Source organism: Osmerus mordax, chromosome 6, assembly GCF_038355195.1.
Source record: "Osmerus mordax isolate fOsmMor3 chromosome 6, fOsmMor3.pri, whole genome shotgun sequence".
NCBI lineage: Eukaryota > Metazoa > Chordata > Actinopteri > Osmeriformes > Osmeridae > Osmerus > Osmerus mordax.
Genome location: NC_090055.1, coordinates 4194901 through 4217350, shown reverse-complemented (window position 1 = coordinate 4217350; position 22450 = coordinate 4194901). Strand labels below are relative to the sequence as shown.

Sequence of the window (22450 nt, the reverse complement as noted above, 5' to 3'; positions counted from 1 at the left end):
TCTGGGGGGGGGGGGGGGGGGGGGGGGGGGCATAATCATACAGTATGATCCCCCCCCATAGAATTACGCCAATGATATGTACCATGGCCAAACTTTGTAGAAAGACACACCCAGAGAAACAGACATACTGTACACACTCAGTAATACAATACACACACACACCATTTTGCCACGTCCTTTTTCATAAGTTATGACCGTTTGTCATAGAGCTTTACAGGAATTGTCATTAGATGCTGTTGTTTTACATTCTGGTAGTTCTTCATTGGTGTAGGCTAGCTCCACTCCCTACACTTTAGCTACACATTGTGGGAAATATAATTTACTTATAATATACTAGTGCCCAGCATGCCTGTACCCGTGATGGAGTGATCATCTGTCAGCAGGGACATCATGCCAGTAAAACTAAATCAACATCATTATCCAAATAGTACAGTCCTGAAACATTGGATATGCATCTGAACCAAAATAATTGTAGCTCAAGGTGCTTTACATAAAATCAATAAAAACAATAATACAAGTGATAAAAGTAATAATTAAAATAGCAAATCTATAAAAACAATAATATAACTAATAAAAGAAGTAAAACCCTTCTGAGATAAAATTACTTAAATGCTTTGGTAAAAGACATACTTAATTTGTTTAACTCACCAGATATCTAACCCTGGTCTCCCTGACCAACTCTAATGCCTACTGACAGATCGGTATGACTTAACTAATGCCATTAAGTTACAGAATATTACAGTTCATAAGCATTTGGACAGTGATGTTTAGGCAGTTTAACATAATTATCAATAAAGTTAAATTGAATACTCATTCTCATTATATTCAAAGCATTTAATGACTGTCTGGAGTCCTTGACCCTCAAACATAACATTTTAAAATCATTTAGCAGATGCTTTCATCCAAAATAACGTTTCAAAGCAACACATCATGTCAAATAAATATGAGATACATTTTAAGTACATTTATAGTGATATGTCATATATAATGCCGACTGTGGCTGGATAACGCGAGCCCCAGTATGCGTAAAATAAAACGAGGGCCCCTCCTTAGTGCGTGCCAACACAATTGAAGCTCAGCTACTGAAGTAATTGTTCAGTTAAACTCCTTACATAAACTTTTAATCAAAAGTACATAAGCCACCTGATATTTTGTAATGATAACATTTTCAGTATACTCAGGGTGTGTATTCTGTACACTTGTTCTACACAGAATGTACTTTTGATGGATTAGGCTTGGTTGAGCATGACTAGTTCACAGGTTTAACAATGAAATTATGTCATAATAAGTCAACAACAAATTCAGAATTGTTCCTCAATCATTTGTCTAAAAAATATTTTTATAATCTTTAGTTGGCTACAATATTCAGCCTTGTCAAGCTGGGAATTAACACCAAAAACCTAATTAAACATTATTTGCATTCAGTTTACATTCAGAGAGAATGTTAACTTTATCCACACGCACACATCTGTTGACATAAGTTTCAAAAAATACAATACAGCACCAAAAGACGAAGATAGCTATACTCTACAAATACAATTAACTGGAAATCCCTGTTCTTATTTGAAAACAGAATTCCGTCTTAGTTTAACTGTATAGTGAACATTAGAAACTGCATCAGGAAAAAGTTTTATTCTTTAGATGGCTGCCATTTTTATTAGATTAGCTAAATAAGTATTATCAAGTATTTAGGTTATAATAAAGAGTTTTAAGAGGGTATCTTGTCACATAAATGAATGAATGAATACGCCATTCTTGCCAGGATGTGCTATTCAGTAGTCAAATATCCTTTGTACTTGTTACCGCTCTCACTGGTTATACTCAATGTAGCATTGACTTTTTAAAATACAATTTACAATGACCAATTACAGTAAATTGATTTCCAATAGTGTAGGCCAACTCTAATATAACCAAAAACTCGCTTTAAAAATTCTAGAAGTTGGGGTCACATGATCATGACTTGCTTTTCATAATTAATTATTGTCATAACTCAAAGTTAATTTATTTTGTAGCAGAATCCTGATATTCTCAGGACAAAATTATTTCAGAGTGGTATATAAGCCAAACCTTGCTCTTTACCAGATACTTGTGACTATATGTATAGTATGCATACTTGCATGCATTAGCAACAAATCATTTTAATTATTCAATTTGCTGCCTTTCTGCAAGACACCAAATGCATATCCATTTCTCATCAATTAACTTTTTGGGTTATAGTTATTTCACACAGGCATTCAAATCACCTGCTTCCATCATATACAAACAGTACATAGAAAAATATAAAATACAATACTATAACAACATTTATTTAGCGTAAAGGCATATTTACGTGTGCTGTGTTTCTTGAATAAATAGTCAAGACACATATAGATTTCACCATTTATTGTAATGTAAACATTTTGAACTGAAGTTCACACAGACTGAGCCTGAATACCATACCTTTAGGTACCTCTGTTACCTAAAGATTAAGGTTTTCAACTTTCAGTGTTGAGCTCATAAGCACCAGTACCACCATTACTCCAAGCACTACTCCCAGGGGGAAACACAGCACCATCCTGTCCCTCTCTGCTACCCTACAGCAGTCTGCAAGAAAGAGAAGGAGAGGGAGTAAAGAGGGTGAGTGTGAGTACATGAAACCCTCCCTTTTTTTAAACTGGTTAAGTGCGTGTACCACAGCAGCACCATGGGTTTGATTCAGGCTCAGGGCCATTCTCTGCATGTCTTCTTTTTGGATCAGGTCCTTATTAGATGAAAACAGACAAGACATGATAATGTCACTCCCTGGCGCTGCTACCACAGATATTGACGTGCTGACTGGCACCAACATACAAATAACTTGGAGAGAGGAGAGAAAAGAGGGGAGAAAGAAGATTGGGGTAGTGGAATGTAAGAATTAAAATGTATTAACTTTATGTTCAAAATAAAAAGCCAGGTTGAGCTACTTACTAAGGAATAGTAAGCAGCTGCACTATCTTTGTGGGCATTACTTTTCTCATGTTCCTCAATCTTCTGATGAACATGTTTCCATGCACTCATACGTTCCTTTATGAAAGGACTATCACCTGCAACAGGTATGCCAAACACACAGAAAAGTAGCCTACATTTTTTTTTTTATCATTGTATGTCAACCACTTTTGGTTGGTTCCATCCTTTCTGTGATAAACCTTTGCTAATTGTTGCTGGCTGTTGAGGATGATAACTAAAAAATATTTCAAAGTAATTTGACTGAGTATGAGCAAAATAATTTAATTTATCAGTTTCCTCATCTACAATACTTGCTTGTGGCCCAGGGACTATCTGGCTGGCTGCTGTTGTCAGTGCGTGTCCACTACAGTGGAGCGGGAGGCGCGGAGCGAGATGAAATATTCTCAATTCTATGTAAATGAGGAGCGTTAAACGCTTGCGTTGGCCAATCGGATTGTTTTCTTGTTTCTTGTAACGAAGCAACTGTTCGTCATCGTAAACATTTCTCGGTTTCACAGTTTCAAGATGGAGAAACTAATCGTGTGTGGCTGCACACCCAGTTCTTTTCAGAACTAATTTACGGAATGTTACAAGACTGAATTTAAAGATGAAATGCAAGCGATGAGGAAGAGTATGGGGTTCCTGTCTGTGTCATTCGTTCACATCTCTTGGCCTATAAAACCATCGAGAACGTGTCCCTGACATTGTTTATCTAAATGCGCACAGCAGGTTCCCGTTTGTTCAACGTGATAGTAAAGATGGCTCAAAGCGTTCTCATTTTGAGATTAGGGATGGTGATTCTCGCTTTTGGATGAACAGGTAAGGATTATATTAAATTTTAATTTTACTAGGCTACCATGGCAGGTTGAGTTATCATTGCTAATATTGTGTTAATTAATTGTTACGTAATTTTGGTTTACGGGCCAGCGTTTATTATTTACATTTAGTCATTTTTAGCAGACGCTCTTATCCAGAGCAGCGTATATTATTGGATAGGCAATTCATTTCAACCAGTAATCTCTGCCATAACAATGGCAATGCGTTCTCAATGAAATGTAAAATAGATTATAGTTACAAATCAGAGCAGATAGTAGAAAACTGAAAATGTTTGTGACCACGTGTAGGATGGCCAACTTTGCAGCGGTGACCAAAAACTTGGAGGCAGTGATTCAAGGATTTAGAGTCATTCCCCTCAGGTTTTATTAATAAAACAAAATAAAAAAATAAAAAACTCTGGAACCCTAATTTCCTCTACCTACACAACTTCTCAAATAACCAGACACTTTCAAAACATTTCCGCTAACTCAGGTCATTTCGGCATTTTACATACTTGTTCGCCAGAGCTGTGGTCGGCTGTTCCCCTTAGTCCCCACTCCCTCCACTAGTGATGGGTCGTTCGCGAACGATCCGGCTCTAAGAGCCGGCTCTTGAAGGTGAACGTCGGGAGCTGGCTCGCATATCTGAAGAGCCGACTCTATTTTTAATAGATTAATACAGCCTATAAAAACTAAATGGTTATGAAATAATGAATTTTAATTGTATTTAAAATAATTTACTAATTCAAAGAACAACAACAAAATACTTGTAGGCTTAAAGGCGCACACGATCATCCTCACATTCTGTTCTTGTCAATCCTGCATGAGGGAGGGCCGAGCCAACTCACACACAGTCAGAGAGTAGTCAAAACTCGGAGGAGAGCCATGACAAATCAATGCATTTTTAAAGATATGTGGTGACGGTTGAGTATGATTTCATTTCATAATTTAATTCAAATTGTTTTCACACCCATCATAGTCAAATTCATAGTTAAAACATGTATTTTTTAAAGAGCCGTTCGGGAGCCAAAAGAGCCGGCTCTTTTTGGTGAGCTGAGCCATACGAGCCGGCTCACGAAAAAGAGCCGGAATGCCCATCACTACCCTCCACCTGCTCTGCTCTGCACTTTTATCCGCGCAGCCTCAACCATTCTGACCATTATCCCCCTCCTAAATCAATTAATCTTAATATACTACCTACTCCACCTAACAAAAAATAAATACATTCCCTAAAATACTACCGACAGGTAAATACACATACCATCCTGCTACACAATGTCTAGCCCGCTAAATAGCTCCCCAGCGCTCACATTATACAAACACCCCTGTCCTTCCACCAACAAAGTCTTACGTTCCGTACGCTCACGTCTTAAAAAGACCCTTCCGACTTTCCGACGGGTCTTTCCTCTGTCCGTACACAGGATATCCCCGTGCCACTGCCCAGCCCCGCACAACGTTCGCCATGCGGTGCATGAACGGCTTCCCCGTGACGGTACGTTTCTTGCTAGCGGTAACGGGCAGCCGCACCGTTACACCACGTTTGTGTATGTTTTTCTCTATATCTTAAAGTAAAATGTAATCTACAGAATATTCTCAAATTCTGTGATTTACATCAGAATAATGAATTGTGATTGATAAATAATAATCACCCCCCCTTTTCATGTTGAGCCAAAGCAGAATCCTCAACTCAGCATAGGCCTTTAATGAAATTATTTAAGATTTTTAATACCGTTTGAAATAGGTCTTGCTACATGGGGAAGTTTTGCTTTTCTTTTAAATAAACGAAGTTCTTCTAAACCCCAAAGGAATTTGAGATAATAGTAAAAAAATAAAATAAAATGATAGCATAAAAGTCACAATAATGCGAATAACTCATACTCCCACCTGGACTTGTGTTAGTCCAACAATAAGATGAACTGATGCTTAGAGAAGACTTCAACATCTGGAAAGGAAAGGAGAGGAAGAGGCAGATAAAGATTATTGGAACAAAGCCGTACAGCAATAGTGACGAGGAGTAGTATTGTATGCTGCTCAGGCAGGTGAAGGTCCCAACACAGCCAAGGTCTTCCTGGATGCCTGGCAGCATACTGTACTTAATATTACAAGGCTATTTATGCAACAAAAAACATTTAGACAAACAATAGAAAATCAACACCAACATACACACACATACATCTGGCTCTTCCAAGTTTGTTCTCGTTGTCCTAAGGACTTAAGTTTAAATGCCAAAATTATTTCCATATTGTCTCGTTAATGTGTATGAAGTTATGTTTTTCATTGCTCCTCATTATCCTACCCTCTCCTCCTTCTCCTTGTTCTCCCCCTCATTTCTTCCATTTCCTTCTCCTGCTTTCCCCCTCTCTCCTTTTCAGAGGCTAAGGTAGAGATCATCACTTCCACAGCTGATGTGAAGTTGGGAGAAGATCACATGTTGCTCTGTAAAAGTTGGTACACTATTCTATCCTCTGCAGATTAAATGAATCAGTTTAATCAAAGCAAATAGCAGTTTGACACAAGTATAATGTTCCATTCCGATAACTGTCTAACTGAAATAATTCTGTATTCTCGAATTTCACACCCATATGCACACACCCATACACACTCTCAGTACTGTATATAATCCCTATAGAGCGCCCATCGTTTGGGGCCACCCCATTCTTCCATGAGTTCCTGGTGGGCCAGGATGCAGTGGTTCCATGCATAGTGACTGGCCAGCCTAAAGTTTGCTGGATCAGGGATGATCTGCTCCTTCAGAGGTTTCTGATTGTATTGGGGTGTGCTAGTTGCAATAGCTCAGCATGATAAACATGACAGGACACCCTGGCACACCCTCCACTGTAATAGTGTTTGACAAGCACTGTTGGCATGAATTCATTTCTTGATCATTGTGATGATAGGCAGTTTCATGGACTGTTTCGGGTTAATATTGGTCTATTGCAAATGTAGGATGAAAGCAAATAATACTAAAACATACATCAACCTTCAGACAACAAATGCATTGAAGTTCCGATAGACAGGTAGGCTGGTGCACAAAAAGGAGACACATCACCAAGTGCTGAAATATATTTATTGTTGATTATATGTATTATCTTGGCAGATAATCAAAAGATAAGGCTACATAAATGTTTGAGTTACATGTTAGATCATGTAGACTAATCATCATAGGCAAATTAACGCATATATTTATCATCAATGCTCCAAGACCCCGCCCACTCCTTGACGTTGGTTGTCAAGACCCCTGATGGCATGGTGAAGTCGTCTTTGGGGTCACCGTTATAGTTGCCGCAGATACCTTGGAGGTTGCCATAGTAACTGCTCGATATCGTGACCATAAAAAGTGTGCTCCAGTCAAAGCTGACCTCTAACCCCACAGATGATTGGATGGTTCCTCTAATGCCAGACACTGTGATCTCGATGTTGCCGGACTCGAGAATGACTGGGAGGGACTTGCGGACACCATCCACCTGGGAAATGTTGAGAAACAAAATATTTTAAAAGAAACCAAGATGGACATTTTTACAATCATCAGGGATCTAGTGATTAGTTAACAAAGCCCACCTCCACACTTCCCCTCTGGCCAGACAGGATTGAGATACGGTGGCCTAAGAGGTACACAGTTGCGGAGCGGATGTAGGAACCTCTAGAGTTTCCCCGCAGCTCGTTCTTAGTCAGGATGGTGAAGTCGGTCAGGGTGGGGTCTTGTTTTGTGGTGTTGACCAGGGTGTAGGAGCGGGTGCCCTGGAAGGAGAAGAGGGTCCCGTCGAAGGTGGAGAAGTGGGGGTCTCCCTTAACCCAGCATACAGCCTTAGACAGAGCCTCACACACCGCCTGGTCCTTCTCCACCACACAGCGCTCCTTTTCCCTGCACTGCATGTCCACACATGGATCTGGCCACACAAAATCACAAATGTGGGTAAGATACTGCTTTTTGAAAATAATTCATGATATACTATGGACATTATATGCTGATTAGGAGGTCCTATTTAGTATGTGTGTGTTTCTGTACTGTTTGCAGCATTACTACTTTATACAGTCTGAATCACAAAACAAATATCTTCATGCATACCTCTGAGGTAAAGGATAGGTTTACTTTGTCGGTTATTACCTTTCAAGTAGCAGCCCAAGACTCCGCCCTTCACCCTACACTCATCCCCCTTGTCACACTGGTTGTTCTGACAGGTGAACTGCCCTGCTTTGCAACTGCACACCTCTTGACACTCCTCCATCATCACCGACTGGCCGGACTGACAAGGACAATCAACATCATTAACAACAATACTATCTGACAGTAGGTTATTTTGTTTTGTGGCATTACGAGTGTCAAGTCACCTTGTAGTACATCCCCTTCACCACACAACCACAAGTGTCCATAGCAACACACACTCCCCCGTCAAACACTAATCCTTCATCACACTGACAGCCCTCCTGGCAGGGGGGGCAGCGGGCAGGGGCACTTAAGGAGGCACAGGTGGAGGAGCAGGTGTCAGAACACAGCTCATAGTGTGTTCTTGCCGGACACTGTAGGGCTGGATTGGGGAGGGAAAGAGGGATATCAGTGACACAAAGGAGTAAAAGTAGGTCCGATCATTTCTGTTGTCAATATCAAATGTGACTCACGACAGAAGGAGTTGTTTCTCCAGCTGATTACTGTGGCACCAGCCCCCTGACAGAGAGATGCATAAATCTGGATGTGTCGACACAGTACTTCCTGTCCCCCTCCTGGGAGTGTCAATTCTTTCACACACGCCTCATAGTAGCCAGATGGGGGTACTACTGCATGGCAGGAAGCAAAAGGGCCCTGGCGTGCCCTGATGATGTCACAAGCCTTCTCAGACTCTGGCTTTTTCTGCGGCTCAGGTTCTGGACAGACAGACCCTTTACATCCTGTCTGACATGTGACCCCTTTATCTGATATCACCCACCCAGCGGTGAACGCCCCCTCTGAGAGTGCCTGAGTGTTGTCGGGCAGCTGGAAGTCGTCATTAAGTTGGTTGTTATAGTTACCACAGAGACCAAGAGTAATGCCATTGTAGGTGGAGGGGAGATGCACTACAACCCCGCCCACGGTGTCATAGGTCACCTTTAGGCCAAAGTCTGTTACAACAACAATGTTTACTCCATTCTGATTGACCAATACTTTTCCTTCACCTATGGACAGAGGAAGATGGGCCCTGATTTCATTCACCTGTCAGAGGAGAAAGATAACTTTAGCTGGTGTCAAGTGTATTATGTAATATGAAAGGAAAGATATAAAGAGATAGAGAGAGAGTCGGATGAATGGATGGAATCAAAGGGATACCTACCTCTACTTCCCAGACGAGTCCAGGAATCATGGTGATCTTGTAGATGGATGTCTGTATTTCAACCCTCCTGGTCACTCCCCCCTCGGCGGTCTGCTGCTGTACTATCACAGTGAAGGGTGTCATCCCTCCATCCTGCTCCACCTCCACTAACTTATACACACAGTCCCCGTACACACTGAATGCACGCCCATCAAACGACTTGTACTCCCTGACCCCGCCCACATGGCAGGTGCTAATCTTTTTTGGGACGCAGGCCAGCAGGCCATCCCTTAACGCACACTCTTCATTGGCTCCACAGGTGAAGGTAGTGTCACATTCAACTTCACCATTGTCAGCACATACACAGCGAGGGCTACAGTGCCCCCCAGTGCCTGGGATGAACACCTGGCCGCTGGTATAATATTGGCCCTGGTACACACAGCCACACTCTGCCACAGGAACACACATGTTGTCGCTAAGCAGGAAGCCGTCATCACATATACATCCCTCTCTACATGGTGCCCTAAAGCAGCTGTCATCCTCCTTTAGTTGGCTGCAAGTCTCAGGACAGCCTGGGGCACACACCTCGTACTGGCTGTTGGCTGGGCATGAAGATGCTAAAACACAGTAATACACACAGAGATCACATACACGGTAAATAAGCTGAGGGTTTCAAGAAAGGAGTCCTTCATTCACGATGCATACAGTAACTGCATGATATGAGTGTTTGCTTGCACGCAAGCACTTATATGTGTGTTTAACTCACGGCAGAGACTGTCTGATCTCCAGGTCTCCACTGTGGCTTGTGCATCCTGGCAGGCAGTGGTGTAGGTTGTGAGGGCGCTACACAGGACAGATGCATGGCCTCCATACACACATAGGTCAAACACACAGTCCTCCAGGTAGTCCTGGGGGTCTACCTTGGCGTGACACTGTCTAAACGGGCCAGACTTGTCAGTTATCCGGCCACAGTACACCCCCGACTGATATTTCTGCCTCTGGGTTGGGTCACATTTTGGACACTGGCCCCCTGGGCAATCATTGGAGCATCCCACAGCTCCACCCACCTGCCAGCTCGACCCGAAGGCAGTGGGATTGGGAGCTGAGCTTCGGTTCGGTTTGAGGAAGTCATCACCCGGTTGGCCATTCCAATTCCCACAAAGGCCGGCGGTGAGGGCCGAGTATGAGCTGGGCAGTGTAAGAGCGACGTGGCTCCTCCAGTCAAACTTTAAAGTGAGGCCAAAATTTGTCCTTACCACGCCATAGTAGCCAATACGAAGCACTGACAACTGGCCAGACTCTGCCTCAAACGGAAGGTTTACATACTGGCCGAGTATCTGTAGACAGAAAACATAAGGAAAATAATATGAATATAAAAGAGCATTCAGTCCTGTCAGCATTTCACTGTCTGAATGTGTCAGTCTGTCTGCAGCAACGTTACAAGTTAAAGTATTTCAGAATGTTTATGAAATCACAATGGCAGCTACTGTCAATTTAAGCTTTTGTAATAAATAAGTCCTCAGGATTGGTTGACAGCAGTTAAAGCACAAAACTCTATAATCTTTATATCGTATAAATCTTATATTTCTATAATTGCTTCCAGCAAGATGCAGTAGAACTGTAGAAATGTGTCCACAGCTTACCACAACTTTTCCAGGATTGTCGCTGCTCAAGGTCAGGGTATGGTTGAGGATGGTGATGGACACTGTCTTGGTGTAGGCCACTGCCTTGTTCCTCCCCCGGTTCTCGTTCTGAACCTGAACCTCAAATGGCGTCAGCAGGGAGCCTGTACCCACCAGACGGGACAGGACGTAATTGCAGGTTCCCTGGAAGTCAAACCTCCGGCCATCAAAGGTGCGGTAGTGGGGGTCACCAGAAGCTTGACACGTAGCAAAGGATGTTGGATAGCAGTCTCTTATGCCGTTGCGTAGCTCGCACACTTCTGACTTCTTACATGTGGTGGATTCACACTGAGCCTCTGCCTTTCCAGAGACACACCTGCACCTCGTATTACATTGGCTGTCGACCCAGAATGTGGTACCTGCAGGGTAGTAGCGGCCCTGGTACTGGCAGCCACAGCTTGTGCTGCGCACACAGCTTTCCCCACTGAGGACAAAGCCACTGTTGCATTGGCAGCCTTCCACACAGGGTTCCTTACACTGGGCTGGGGCGTCTAGATCAATGCAAGAAGCAGGGCAGGCTGAACCACAGGCATCATAATGGCTGTTGGCTGGACACTGCAGAGCTGGGGAGAGGAGACATAAAGTTAATAGCTGAAATTAGGAGCGTATGCGGCGAATGACACCATCCAACAAGAGGACACAGAACCAGAGGGAAGGAATAAAGACAAAAAACTTACGGCATGTAGCATTCGTCCTCCACTGTGGACTGATCTTTACACCCTTGGCCAGACAGGCGTCATCATAGAGTTTCAGGTTGTCACAGAAGAACATTCTGGCGCCTTTGTTGATACACACGTCAAAGATACAGTTGTCAAAGAAAATGCTAGGGTCCAGGGCCTTGTGGCAGCTGGCAAACAGCCCGTCCGTCTTGGTCAGGATTCCACAGAACTCATTTTCCCCGTACCTTTTCTGGAGCTGGGGGCTGCATTCCGGACAGCTCCCTTTACAGTCGTCATTGCAAAAGCTGTCTTTATCGTCACCTTTCCAACTCTTGGCAAACTCAAGCACCGTGGGGAGGCTGGTATTTAAGGGGCTAGTCCGATCATCTCCACGATTACCGTTGTAGTTTCCACACAGACCCCCAAGCAATCGGAAGTAGCTGCTGGGAACAGTAATGTAGAGATGCATGTTCCAGTTGTACTTGACCTCCAGACCAAAATCAGTGGTCAGGACAGCATAGCCCCTTCTCTGTACTATTTTCAGCTTCCCCCCAGCCAGGCTGATTGGTAGGTAGATCAGCTCTCCATTTACCTGGGAAAGAAGGAGGGGGATCAAGTGGCATGATATCACACATTAGTCCTCATCTTTATTTACCACAGACCTACCTACAGCATATGTTTATGCCATATTGTATGTCTGAACTCATATTTCTGAACATTTGATCTCTCACCTGCACCATAGATCTCTGACTGCTGATGACCACAATCTGATTGTAGACAGTTATGGTCACTGTCCTGACATAGGACACTGTCCGCTTTCCTCTGTGGTTGTTCTTGGTCAGTACTGTAAATGCGGCCAGGCCCTGTGTCAGATCAGTAACTGTTGCCATGGCGTAGGTGCAGGTGCCCTGGAAGTCGAACCGATACCCATCGAAGGTCTGGTAGTGGGGGTCTCCTACCGCATGGCAAGTTGCCTTGGAAATGTGAACACATTCACCTTTCTGGCACTCTTCCTTCTCCCTGCATTTGATCTTGTCACAGGGATCCGGAGGAGGAGTAGGAGGCACTGCAGCTAGGTGGGCAGGGAGGGGTGACACAATGTTCACTTTACACTTCTCAGCTCGAGAACACTAATATTGCTGGAAATGTGTTTCCTGTCTCTAAAAGAATACCTCTGTGTAAGCATTGTAAAGGTATAGTGTCAAAGAACTGAGTATGGCATAGCGAAAAGTAACAGCAAAGAATTTACCTGAGGAGCATACACCTGAGGTACCATAGCCATCAGAATGTCTTCCTCCATAGACGTATACAGACAGAATTGAGTCTCCCTTGATGATGAAATGATCCTGTTTCTTACCCAGACAGACAATGCTCCACACATACTTGTCATCTGGCAGGAAAGTGTTCCACTGAATCTTGTTTATGGTCTTTTTGCCATAGATCTTCACACTGTGAACCCCCTCCCGCAGTGATAGAACTACAGCAGTATTTTTGAAACCATCCAGGGTTTCCACAGACCAATCGCTGGCCGACTGGGAGGAGGGTAGGATGGAGGTCAGGAAGGGGTCGAATGGTTTGTTGTTGCTGTAATACATCACCATCACCTTCTTGTTACTTAGGATCAACAGAGGAGAGTCAAATGTGACACGCTCAAAGAAAGCCTGGCCAGCCTGGAGTTTCTGACTAGTTGCGGACTTCCCCCGAATAACTGTCACCACTGTGCCATCCTCAGTGGCTATGATGTGGGCCTGGTCCTTGGAGTGTCCAGCTGGGTGCATAGCAGGGACAAGGTAGGAGGTGGACAGGAGGTGAAGTGGAAGGAGCTGCTCAGATACATGGTTGCAATGGCCCGAGAACCCAGAGCACTGGTTCCCTGCCGAAACAGCCACGGGTTGTTGTGACTTCACCTGCATCCCTGTCAAATTGGAACTACTCTGCAGCAGGTAGCTCTGATACGGCTTCAGGATCACATTCACGTTCTGGCCAGCCTTCCAAGTTCCAATGCCATCGATTTGGACCCTTGTAGGTGACTGAAAAGTGACCTTGTTTGGCAGGGGTCCGTTCACTACAGCCAACAGCTTCATCATGTTGCCAGGCCCAGAGGCAGGGGTGTAAGCCCAGTATTCTACCCCCAACTGGTGGTATGGCAGCACTCTGGAGCTGTCACTTGTATGTTCGCGGGTGTTAAAGGAAACCAGTGAGACATCGGCGCTTGAGGACACCTGGACAACGCTGGAAGAAAGGACTGTTTTTTTTATGAACCTAATTGGCGGACTTCGGCGTTTAAATCGCAGTGGAAATGCGTTCTTTAATTGTTGACGCGCAGGCAGCGTCACCCATTTGGTTTCCTTCTCACGTAGCCTTACAGTAGTGTTGAAGGGGGGGGAAAAGACACGGATCTGCACTGTAGCGGGGATTCCTTGGGAGGTGATGGCCAGCTGCAGCTTCTGAACTGATTGATGCTGCAGTAAGCCCTTCCAGATTGGATTTGGCTTGGTCAAGAATGCTGTGACAAACTGCTTTCCCACAGAACAGCTTTGTGTCACTGCAGACAGAAGTAGGAGGACGGGGAAGGAAGAGAAGGAGAAAGGAAAGTGGAAGGGTAGAAAGACATTTTGGAGATTGAGATTTTTGGAAACAACCTAAACTCCTCGACAGGTCAGCAAACGCTTTGTCGCCTCGATTTGTTAAAACGATTTGTTTGTAAACCTCGACCTATGGTCTCGGTTAACAAACGTTTTAACAAATCTCGGTTTACAAAGGCGTTTGCAGACCTGTTGAGGAGTAAACATTTGCAGTTTATATATACACTGAAAAACAAACCATGAAACCATATACCAAATATAGGATGTGAATAGAAATGCTTGTCACTCACTGTTCTATTCAATACAAAACTAATGAATTTGCTCTTTCAAATGGAGATAATACTCTTGGGATTTCAGTGAAATCCTGTGGGAGTTCAGTGAAATGTGGAATTATAATACTGATCCTCCCTGACAAAATCTGGACAAACAAATGTATGCAGTGTATAGTGTTCAAGTACAATATTTAGGTTGTTTCTTCAATTATCACACCCTTGTAGCTCCATCTGAGCCATTTCAAAATTCAATTTACAGTTCTTCCATGTTTGGTTTGTTAGCATTGCATTATCATTATTATTAAGACAAAAGCATCTTTGCTTAAATATTTTAATCAAAGCAAATCAAAATGAATGTGTGCTGTTGAAAAGCAGCAAGGAAATTCACCCATATAATCTAGCTTTCTTACTGTCAAGTTCAAATACTTTTTCAAACAATACAACTAAATAAGTTAATTGTTCGGACATGCAAAATCATCAAGTTTTAAATTGATAAAGATTTGTAATTACAGTAAATCAACATAATAAAATGGAATAGCAGTTGCTATCATAACCATAATGCTGGATATTCTTTTTGAAGTAATCACTTTATTACATATTTTCCCATTGCTACAATGCTAACACATTTTTACTTGATCCTAACAAAATGTTTATATAATCTTTTGGAAGATGTTACTACTTTCAGTAATAACATTAAAAGTGAAAACTGGTTCTTACCTGAGAACAGTGCCACGGCAACACACAACAGCACAGGCTTAGTCTTCATGTCTGATTTATTGTGAGATAAAGGTCTCTTTTTGAAGCTGAGCCCTGTAATATATAATGTGTAAAATAAACATCAATACAATTTAAAGTACATATCAAAAGACAAAAGAGTTCAATATACGGTACACCACATCAAAACATGAATATTTCTAATACTTTCATGGAATCATACAAAATAATAAATAAAATATTTACTGTAATAAATACTTGTAGGTTCAGTACAACTGCTTAACAAGTTTCAGAACCAGGATTGAATCTGAATGTGTGTCTAACCCTAACCCTACAATAGACCAAGACTGCCCAATGTAGTGTGCAATACACTCATGTACTTAGTAGTTTCCATGTGCTGCTTTCAGTTGAATAGGCAATGCATCATACACAGTAACTGTATTGTATCCAATGCAAACATGGCTAAACGTGTTCATACCATACCTGTTAAGGCTCTTTGCAGAAGAGGTGAGATGTACAAAGAGGAGAAGACTCTTATATAGAGATGAGATCAACTCATCCTTCTAAATTCCTAATAATTCAACAAGATGACTGCATGTAAGCATAACGTCTGTACATATTGATTCAAGTGCCAACAAACATTGAAACATGTCACTTCTACAGAAGTTTCAAGAAGACATTCCAGTTTTTATAGACAGACCATAAAACCTTGTTGTACAGATGTGCATTTGCCTTGATACAGGATATCATTTAACCACATCCTAAACTAAACAGCCCATTCCAACCTTTTTTCCCAGAGAAGACATTGTAATAATACCATTTACACATATTCTTCATTTAACGGGCTATAATAAGGTTAAAGCAGGCTGGCACCAACAGATGAAATTCTGTCCATATAAGTGATGAACAGAATCGGTGACAAAGGGCAGCCCTGGTGGCAGGGGCGTCTTGATAGCACTTGAGGCCCCTGGGCTATGGACTTTTTTTTTCATTTTTTGAGGCCCCCCACATGCTAATCGCACAAGTTGCTTGTATTGTTATGTACATTCCGTTGCACGGTTTAGGCTGAAATTCAGTTTTTGTGGTATAAAGTGCCTTGTGTCCACGAAGGGAACTCAGTGCTAGCCTACGTCACAACGTCAGCACGCGTTACCAACGACGCATGGATACAACGTGCATTGCTGTTGCACAGCAAGTATCGTATCGTGCCGTGGTGTACTAGCAGCATTATACATTTAAGCAATTCAAGACTTGCATGTACAGTAATGTCACAATAAATTATGTATTTAAACTCAAGCTTGAGTGGTGCATCGCTGTATTCAATGCCACAGCCTAAACTTTGTCAAAAGAAACGTTAATTTCTGGCGCATTCAAACAATCGCCTCAGTGAAGTTTGGCTAGCAACAGGAGCTAGGCTAGCTTGCTCGTAGCACAATTCAGCTTCTCCACGCAGGGCTCTAGACTGAGACCAAAAAGTCGCGTTTGAGGGCATATTTTCAGTTAGCAGATGGTACCGTTTGAATCGCGATTCCATCTGAAAAATACTGCCGGTGACAACGTTGTTAGAATAGCTTGTCTCAAAGGGGGTTCTGCTTGTTTTATATTAAATGGACCCATCTGCAACCGACGCAAGCAAGCACACCCTACAAATTGTACCCTCTCTAGTTTTTGTTACATTTTGTTTAGATAAGGGGGAGGGGGTGCCTACCCTGCCTCCACATACAACACCAGATGCCACTGTAGAGCAGAGTAATGACATCGCGAATACGGACGTTTATCATCATTATTATTTTGTATTATTATTAAGAGGCCCCTGATTGGTCGAGGCCCCGGGCTTAAGCCCAGGTAAGCCTGTGCATTAAGGCGCCACTGCCTGGCGGAGTCCAATCCTCACCAGGAACAGGTTCGACTTACTGCCGGCAATGTGGACCAAACTCTGGCACCGGTCGTACAGGGACCGGACATCCCCGATCAGGGAATCCGGTACCCCGTACTCCCGGAGCACCCCCCACATGAGCCCCCGAGGGACACGGTTGAACGCCTTTTCCAAATCCACAAAACATGTGTAGACTGGTTGGGCGAACTCCCATGCACCCTCCAGGACTCTGCCGAGGGTGTAGAGCTGGTCCACAGTTCCACGGCCAGGATGAAAACCACATTGCTCCTCCTGAATCCGAGGTTCGACAATCCGACGGACCCTCCTCTCCAGAACCCCTGAATAGACTTTCCCAGGGAGGCTGAGGAGTGTGATCCCCCTAAAGTTGGAGTACACCTTCCAGTCCCCCTTTTTAAAGAAGGGAACCACCACCCCTGTCTGCCAGTCCAGAGGCACTGTCCCCGATGTCCACGCGATGTTGCAGAGTCGTGTCAACCAAGACAGCCCTACAACATCCAGAGCCTTAAGGAACTCCGGGCGGACTTCATCCACCCCAGGGGCCCTGCCACCGCGGAGCTTTTCAACCACCTCGGCGACCTCAGCCCTAGAGATAGAAGTCCCCAGACTCTGCCTCCATGTCGGAAAGCGTGTTGGTGGGATTAAAGACGCTGAAAACGTTGTGATATATTGTTTTTATTACTGTTGCTTGCACTTATAGCGGTTCATGTTGTTTAATTGTAACTTGTTTAACTACATGCTCTTATGGTTCTTCCCTTTGGCACTTACGTACTTTGAACTCATGTGTGCTTCATGTTTTGGCTACTTGCGATGTTTTTTGGCTATCTTGTTGTTATGATCAGTGACCTATGCACTTTGTAAAGCTCTCTCTTGGAAGTCGCTTTGGATAAAAGCGTCTGCTAAATGAATAAATGTAAATGTAAAGAGGTCTTCAAAGTATTCCTTCCACCGGTCCAAGACGTCCCCCATCGAGGTCAGCAGCGCACCATCCCCACCATATACAGCGTTGACAGTGCACTGCTTCCCCCTCCTGAGTCGCCGGATGGTGGTCCAGAACCTTTTCGAAGCCGTTCAGAAGTCATTCTCCATGGCCTTGCCGACCTCCTCCCACACCCGGGTTTTTGCGTCCGCGACCGCCAAAGCCGCATTCCGCTTGGCCTGCCGGTACACATCAGCTGCCTCTGGAGTCCTACCAGCCAATAAAGTCCGATAGGCCTCCTTCTTCAGCTTGACGGATTCCCTCACCTCCGGCGTCCACCACCGGGTCCGAGGGTTACCGCCGCGACATGCACCGACCGCCTTGCGTCCGCAGCTCCGGTCACCCGCCTCAACAATGGAGGCCCGGAACATGGCCCATTCGGACTCAATGTCCCCGGCCCCCCCCGAGACATGATCGAAGCTCTCCCGGAGGTGGGAGTTGAAGCTCCTTCTGACAGGGGATTCTGCCAGCCGTTCCCAGCAGACCCTCACATTACGTTTCGGCCTGCCAGGCCTGACCGGCGTCTTCCCCCACCATCGTAGCCAACTCACCACCAGGTGGTGATCAGTTGACAGCTCCGCCCCTCTCCTCACCCGAGTGTCCAAGACATTCGGCCTCCGATCCGACGACACGACTATAAAGTCTATCATCGAACTGAGACCTCAGGTGTCCTGGTGCCAAGTGCACATATGAACACCCTTATGCTTGAACATGGTGTTCGTTATGGACAAGCCGTGTCTAGCACAGAAGTCCAACAACAAAACACCGCTCGGGTTCAGATCGGGGGGGCCGTTCCTCCCAATCACGCCCCTCCAGGTCTCACTGTCATTGCCCACATGAGCATTGAAGTCCCCCAGGAGGATGAGGGCATCTCCGGGAGGAGTGCTTTCCAGCACCCCTCCCAGAGACTCCAAAAGGGGTGGGTACTCTGCGCTGCCGTTTTGTGCGTAAGCACAAACAACAGTGAGGACCCGTCCCCCTCACCCGAAGGTGGAGGGAGGCTACCCTCTCGTCCACCGGGGTGAACCCCAACGTACAGGCGCCGAACCGAGGGGAAACAAGTATTCCCACCCCAGCTCGACGCCTCTCACCAAGGGCAACTCCAGTGTGGAAGAGAGTCCAGCCCTCTCAAGGAGACTGGTGAACCATGAGAACCATTGTTGAGAACCATTGTTTGTTTTCTTCATGGTAGGTTTTTGAGCCGCGCTTTGGGCGGCTTCCAGGATCATTAGGACACGCAAACCCCTCTACCGCGGTAAGGTGGTGACTCAGGGAGGGGTGAACTCCTTTTACAAACATTAAATCAAAAGTAAATTAACCACCTGATATTTTACTACAGAATTGTTCAGTGACAAACTAGGATTAGCCGGGAAACATTGAGCATATTTACAGTTCTTCTGTGTGTGTTTACACAGTATAATAAAGCTTGATTGGTTGCACACATGGTTGCACATAACTTTAAACTAAAATAAGTACATTACATTTTTAGCTATTAGCTCTTAGTTTGCTCGCTATGTCAGTTGGTCGGTCAGTTGGTCCACAAACATCCCCCGGTCACAGTTTTCACCCTAGGAGGCTGAAGTTTGACATGGAGGTCAGGTGTGTGTGTGCCCCCCCCATAGAATTATGCCTATGATATGTACCATGGCCAAACTTTGTAGAAAGACACACCGAGAGAGACAGACATACTGTACACACTCAGAAATACACACTCACCATTTTGCCACATCCTTTTTCATAAGTTATGAACCGTTTGTCATAAAGCTTTGCAGTAAAATTAGATGCTGTCGTTTTACATTCTGGTAGTTCTTACATTTACATCTAGTCATTTAGCAGACCCTCTTATCCAGAGCGACTTAGAGTAAGTACAGGGACATTCTAATTGCCTTTTTAGCAATTAGAAAGTAAGCATCTGCAATATCTTTTTGGGCATTATTTTTCTCATGTTCCTCAATCTTCTGATGAACATGTTTCCACTCTCTCATACCTCCCTTTATGAAAGAACTATCACCTGCAACAGGTGCAAATGCCAAACACACAGAAAAGCACATCATTTTTTTCATTGTATGTCAACCATTTTCGGTTGGTTCCATCATTTCTGTGATAAACCTTTGCTAAGTGTCGCTGGCTTTTGAGGATACTAACAAAAAAATATGTCAAGGTCATTTGACTGAGGATGAGCAAAATAAACTAATTTATCAGTTTCCTCATCTACACTACTTGCTTGTGGCCCAGGGACTATCTGGCTGTCTGCTGTTGTCAGTGCGTACACACTACAGCGGAGCGGGAGGCGCGGAACGAGTTGGAATATTCTCAACTTTATGTAGCCTAAATGAGGACCGTTAAACACGAGCGTTGGTAAAAATGTCTCGGTTTCAGTTTCAAGATGGATGAGAAACTAATCGTGTGTGGCTGCACACCCAGTCCATTTCAGAACAAATGTAAGCTACGTAATGTGACAAGACTGAATTTAAAGATCAAATGCAAGCGATGAGGAAGATTATGGGGTTCCTGTCTGTCTCATTCGTTCACATCTCTTGCCCTATAAAACCACGGAGAACATGTCCCTGACATTGTTGAACTACAAGCGCACAGCAGGTGCCCGTTTGTTCAACTCGGATAAGTGATAGTAGAGATGGCTCAAAGCGTTCTCATTTTGAGATTAGGGATGCAGATTCTCGCTTTTGGATTAACAGATAAGGATTATATTGAATTAACATTTTTACGAGGCTACCATGGCAGGTTGAGTTATCATTGCTAATATTGTGTTAATTAATTTGTTACATAATTTTGGTTTACGGGCCAGCTTTTATTATTGGATAGGCAATTCATTTCAACCAGTGATCTCTGCCATAACAATGGCAATGCGTTCTCAATGAAATGTAAAATAGACTATCGTTACAAATCAGAGCAGATAGTAGAAAACTGAAAATGTTTGTGACCACGTTTGTGTATGTTTTTCTCTATATCTTAAAGTAAAATGTAATCTACAGCATCTTCTCAAATTCTGTGATTTACATCAGAATAACAAATTGTGATTGATAAATAATAATCACCCCCCCCCCCCCTCCCCTTCCTCCCCCAGTAACTTCTACAGTTGTTTCACTGAATGTCACAAATCATCTGTTAATTTTTTATGTTGAGCTGAAGCAGAATCCTCAACTCAGCATAGGCCTATAATGAAATGATTTAAGATTTTTAATAGCGTTTCGAGCAGTTTATGTTGAAATAGGTCTTGCTACATGGGGAAGTTTGCTTTTCTTAAAAATAAAAATAAGTTCAAAGAAAGGACTATTAGTCTTCTGACCCCCAAAGGAATTTGAGATAATAATAAAAAAAAGATTTAAATGATAGCATAAAAGTCACAATAATGCTAATAACTCATACTCCCACGTGGACTTGTGTTAGTCCAACAATAAGATGAACTGATGCTTAGAGAAGCCTTCAACATCTGGTCATGCACTTTTGTAGCATTAATGAGAAGGAGATGAACTGAGCATGAGCAGTAAGCTGCTTCTATTTTCCTCGACTTTCCTCTGACCAAGACGGAGAGGAAACAGGGGAATTACTGGAGGAAAGGAGAGGAAGAGGCAGCTGAAGATTTTTGGAACAAAGCCGTACAGCAAAAGTGACGAGGAGTAGTATTGTATGCTGCTCAGGCAGGTCAAGGTCCCAACACAGCCAAGGTCTTCCTGGATGCCTAGCAGCATACATTAAATTAATCAGTTTAATCAAAGCAAATAGCAGTTTGACACAAGTATAATGTTCCATTCCGATGACTGTCTAACTGAAAGAATTCTGTATTCTCGAATTTCACACCCATATGCACACACCCATACACACTCTCAGTACTGTATATAATCCCTAAAGAGCGCCCATCGTTTGGGGCCACCCCACTCTTCCATGAGTTCCTGGTGGGCCAGGATGCAGTGGTTCCATGCATAGTGACTGGCCAGCCTAAAGTTGAAGTCCGCTGGATCAGGGATGATGAGGTTGTGGGGCGAGATGGTAAGTGGGACTCCCTCACGGCGAAGGTTTCTGATTGTATTGGGGTGTTCTGGTTGTATTAGCTCAGCATGTTGCCTGCCTTGGGATTGGTGGAAAGGTGGCAATGAGACCAGTGTAAACCTCTTTTCCAGCTTTCTGTGATCTCATTTGAAACCCTTCATGGTGTTATTTATTGTAAATACACCACCATGTATTTTAACATACACCATGTTCTATATAAAATGAAAAATGTATTACATTAACAGTTGGATTTGAGGGAACTAAATGTTCTTGACTTACCTCTTACAAATAGTTAAAATTACAATATGTAATAGCTAATCCCAGACTACAGGATGCTATTTATGATGAACAGGATGACAGGACACCCTGGCACACCCTCCACTGTAATAATGTTTGACAAGCACTGTTGGCATGAATTAATTTCTTTCATTGTGATGATAGGCAGTTTCATGGACTGTTTTGGGTAAATATTGGTCTATTGCAAATGTAGGATGAAAGCAAACAATGCTAAAACAACATCAACCTTCAGACAACAAATGGATGGAAGTTCCAATACAGACAGGTAGGCTGGTGCACAAAAAGGAGACACATCACCA

General features: G+C 43.6%; 1 protein-coding gene across 1 annotated transcript; it reads right to left on the bottom strand.

Moving 5' to 3' along the window:
• Positions 1 to 6832: 6832 nt before the first annotated feature.
• LOC136943897 (IgGFc-binding protein-like) lies at positions 6833 to 13489 on the bottom strand. The gene is made up of 11 exons (XM_067237381.1): positions 12652 to 13489; positions 12134 to 12474; positions 11421 to 11994; positions 10705 to 11306; positions 9828 to 10398; positions 9083 to 9678; positions 8397 to 8964; positions 8109 to 8305; positions 7885 to 8023; positions 7338 to 7666; positions 6833 to 7243 (listed from the first exon to the last, which is right to left on the bottom strand). Exons 1-11 carry the CDS (start codon positions 13487 to 13489, stop codon positions 6950 to 6952), a joined length of 5049 nt encoding a protein of 1682 aa, XP_067093482.1. The 3' UTR covers positions 6833 to 6949.
• Positions 13490 to 22450: the final 8961 nt, after the last annotated feature.

What these genes read in the sequence shown, in the direction of transcription:
- LOC136943897 (XM_067237381.1), bottom strand. Translation starts at nt 13,489, where the DNA reads ATGATGAAGCTGTTGGCTGTAGTGAACGGACCCCTGCCAAACAAGGTC. An exon ending in GAGAAACAACTCCTTCTGTC is followed by an intron (nt 8,306 to 8,396) that starts GTGAGTCACATT and finishes TCCCCAATCCAG; the next exon opens with CCCTACAGTGTCCGGCAAGA. An exon ending in TGAAGGGGATGTACTACAAG is followed by an intron (nt 8,024 to 8,108) that starts GTGACTTGACAC and finishes TGTCCTTGTCAG; the next exon opens with TCCGGCCAGTCGGTGATGAT.